Genomic DNA, 2,500 nt, shown 5'->3' with positions numbered 1-2,500 from the left:
CTACCGATATTTCATCCTTTTATATTGGGCGATTAAAATAATCATCAGTTCAGTCAGTTAATGAAAGATAAAATAATTAGCTAGATCGGTGGCGTAGAAAACGTATAATTTGTCCGATATCAAGCTTTGCTCTTCCCTAGGTTAACTAGCTATGTTTACTTTGTTCCTCAGCGACGCCGGTATTGACTGAGCGTGAATCTCTCTTTCTCTCTCTCTCTCTCTCTCTCTCTCTCTCTCTCTCTCTCTCTCTCTCTCTCTCTCTCTCTCTCTCTCTCTCTCTCTCTCTCTCTCTCTCTCGCATTCTCTCTCTTACTCACTCACTCATCACTCACTCATTCACTCACTCACTCACTCACTCATTCATGTATTCATTCATTCACTCACTTACTCACTCGCTAACTTACTCACTCACTCATTCACTCACTCACTCACTCACTCACTCACGCATTCACTCATTCACTCACTCCTTTACTCACTCACGCTTTCACTCATTCACTCACTACTTTACGTACTCACGCTTTCACTCATTCACTCACTCACACACTCTGTTAATCTATATTTCCCCTCCTCTTTATCTCTTGCATCTGCTATACCCTTCTTCTAAATACCTCTTAAAGGCCGGAGGTAGAGGGGAGAAAATTACAAACATCATTTACTTCAGCAACGCATTTTTTTTCCTAACATTAGGCAATACGAATATGATTATTGTAAACATAAACATAAACACACACCATATCTCAAAATAAAAAACTCTGCGTGGTACCGATAGCTAAACTCTGATCGTAATTTACTCAAAAGCTCATTTCTGTGACTGTCATGTCTACCTACCTTCAGCTATTAGTCTTGTTTCTTTCGCTCTCTTTTTTTCTCACTTATTTTCTCTCGCCCTTTCCCCCAGGTGCCTATGCCTTCGTGGAGATCGAGCTGCCCCACGAGGAGCGGCTGTATGAGATCAAGCAGGAGAAGGCGGTGGAGGTGAACCAGACGATGAATTACATGGCGAACCTCTTTTGGTTCTACCAGGACAAGAACTGGACTCTCGATTCGTTCAACACCACGGTAGGTTAGGTTCTTCGGATGGATGTTTATTATCTATTTTACTCTTCTCCCTTTCTTTCCAATTGGGAATCTGTCACTTTTTGGATATGGCGGGGTTTTTTTTCTTCTTTTTCTTTTTCTTTTTTTTTATTTTTTTTTATTTTTAAGGCCATTGCAGGTAAATTAGTTTTGTTCTAGGGCCGAGGTTTTCAACCTAAGGGAAAAGTAGGAATTAACCGTATTGTATGTATAATTCTCTTACCAAGTGTTTGAATGATATAGTGGTGAACGGGAATGATATGCGTATTAGTTATCAAAAATGACCGAAAACCCACATATATTCTGTGCCTGAAGATTTAAGGTGGGGGGAGGGAGGTATCAAGACCCCCATAGCCACAGTTCTAAAAGCGCATCTCTATTTCTTTCTTTTTTCACAGGTGTACAAAGACCTGAAGAAGCTGGAATCCTTCATCATATCAGCAGTTCAGAATTACAAATACGATGGAACGGTGATGAACTGGGACTATTCGTGGACTTTCCCTAACTCGCTCCTTTTGACTATGACCATCATGTCGACCATCGGTATGTCTCTTGCCGTATGTCGCATAAATCGAATAAGTGAAAAAACGAATTAATATTAATTAAACTATCGCCATGTTTCCTACTATAAGTAAATTATTCATATAGGCTTTGTTCCTTGGCGCACTTTGAACTGTTTGTCAAAGTTGACGATGTTGAAGAATATGTAAAAGAATTCATTGCTGAAGAATAGGTCTTAAAATCGTTATGAATTCGCCTTTATATGATCAATCTTCCCACTTTCCATTTTCAATTCTTTTCTATCATCACATGGTGTCCCTCTTTCCCCAGGCTATGGCCATATATCCCCCGTGACCTCCTGGGGACAGTTCTTCTGCATCATCTACTCCATCGTGGGCTGTCCTCTTCTGCTCGTGTTCTTAGGCAATCTTGGAACCTCGATGGCTGAGTCCTTCACTTATATCTACAGGTCAGTATCAACTGTGTAGTGTGTGTGTGTGTGTGTGTATATATATGTATATATATACATACATACACACACACACACACATATATTTATATATATATATATTTATATATATATATATATATATATATATATATATTTTTTTTTTTTTTTTTTTTTTTTTTTGTTTTTTCTTTTTTTTAAAGAACTTGTCAAACCCCAATGTATTTGAAGATTCCAGATTTCAGATAATAAGATCCTCTTGAGATCAGTTTTGCATCTACCCCACATGTTAACGTTCATCTTCTAGGTTCACTTTCACTTTCATATGAATCACGTTATTCTTTTGTTGTTAATATGCTGAGATTCTTGTGATTATTTCTATACTATCATGGCAAGTGTCGAAGGCCAACCTTTGATGCCTGAGAAACACAGGATTGACTGAAAGATCTTTCTTTCGGGATTCTTATTTGTAAT

At 38.2% G+C, this 2,500-nt stretch overlaps 1 protein-coding gene across 1 annotated transcript in view; it reads left to right on the top strand.

Moving 5' to 3' along the window:
- Positions 1-2,500, top strand: part of LOC122256484 (TWiK family of potassium channels protein 7) — an 8,460-nt gene that overhangs the window by 2,241 nt on the left and 3,719 nt on the right. Inside the window, exons 2-4 of the mRNA XM_043021214.2 lie at positions 899-1,059; positions 1,476-1,620; positions 1,909-2,047. Coding sequence (XP_042877148.2) covers positions 899-1,059; positions 1,476-1,620; positions 1,909-2,047 — 445 coding nt within the window. The remainder of the gene's footprint in view (positions 1-898; positions 1,060-1,475; positions 1,621-1,908; positions 2,048-2,500) is intronic.

The sequence above is a fragment of the Penaeus japonicus genome, unplaced genomic scaffold (genome assembly GCF_977035675.1).
Source record: "Penaeus japonicus unplaced genomic scaffold, GWHDUDI00000001_assembly GWHDUDI00000001, whole genome shotgun sequence".
Lineage (NCBI taxonomy): Eukaryota > Metazoa > Arthropoda > Malacostraca > Decapoda > Penaeidae > Penaeus > Penaeus japonicus.
Note: the sequence above shows the minus strand (reverse complement) of the source record. Positions and strands in the feature narration are given on the sequence as shown.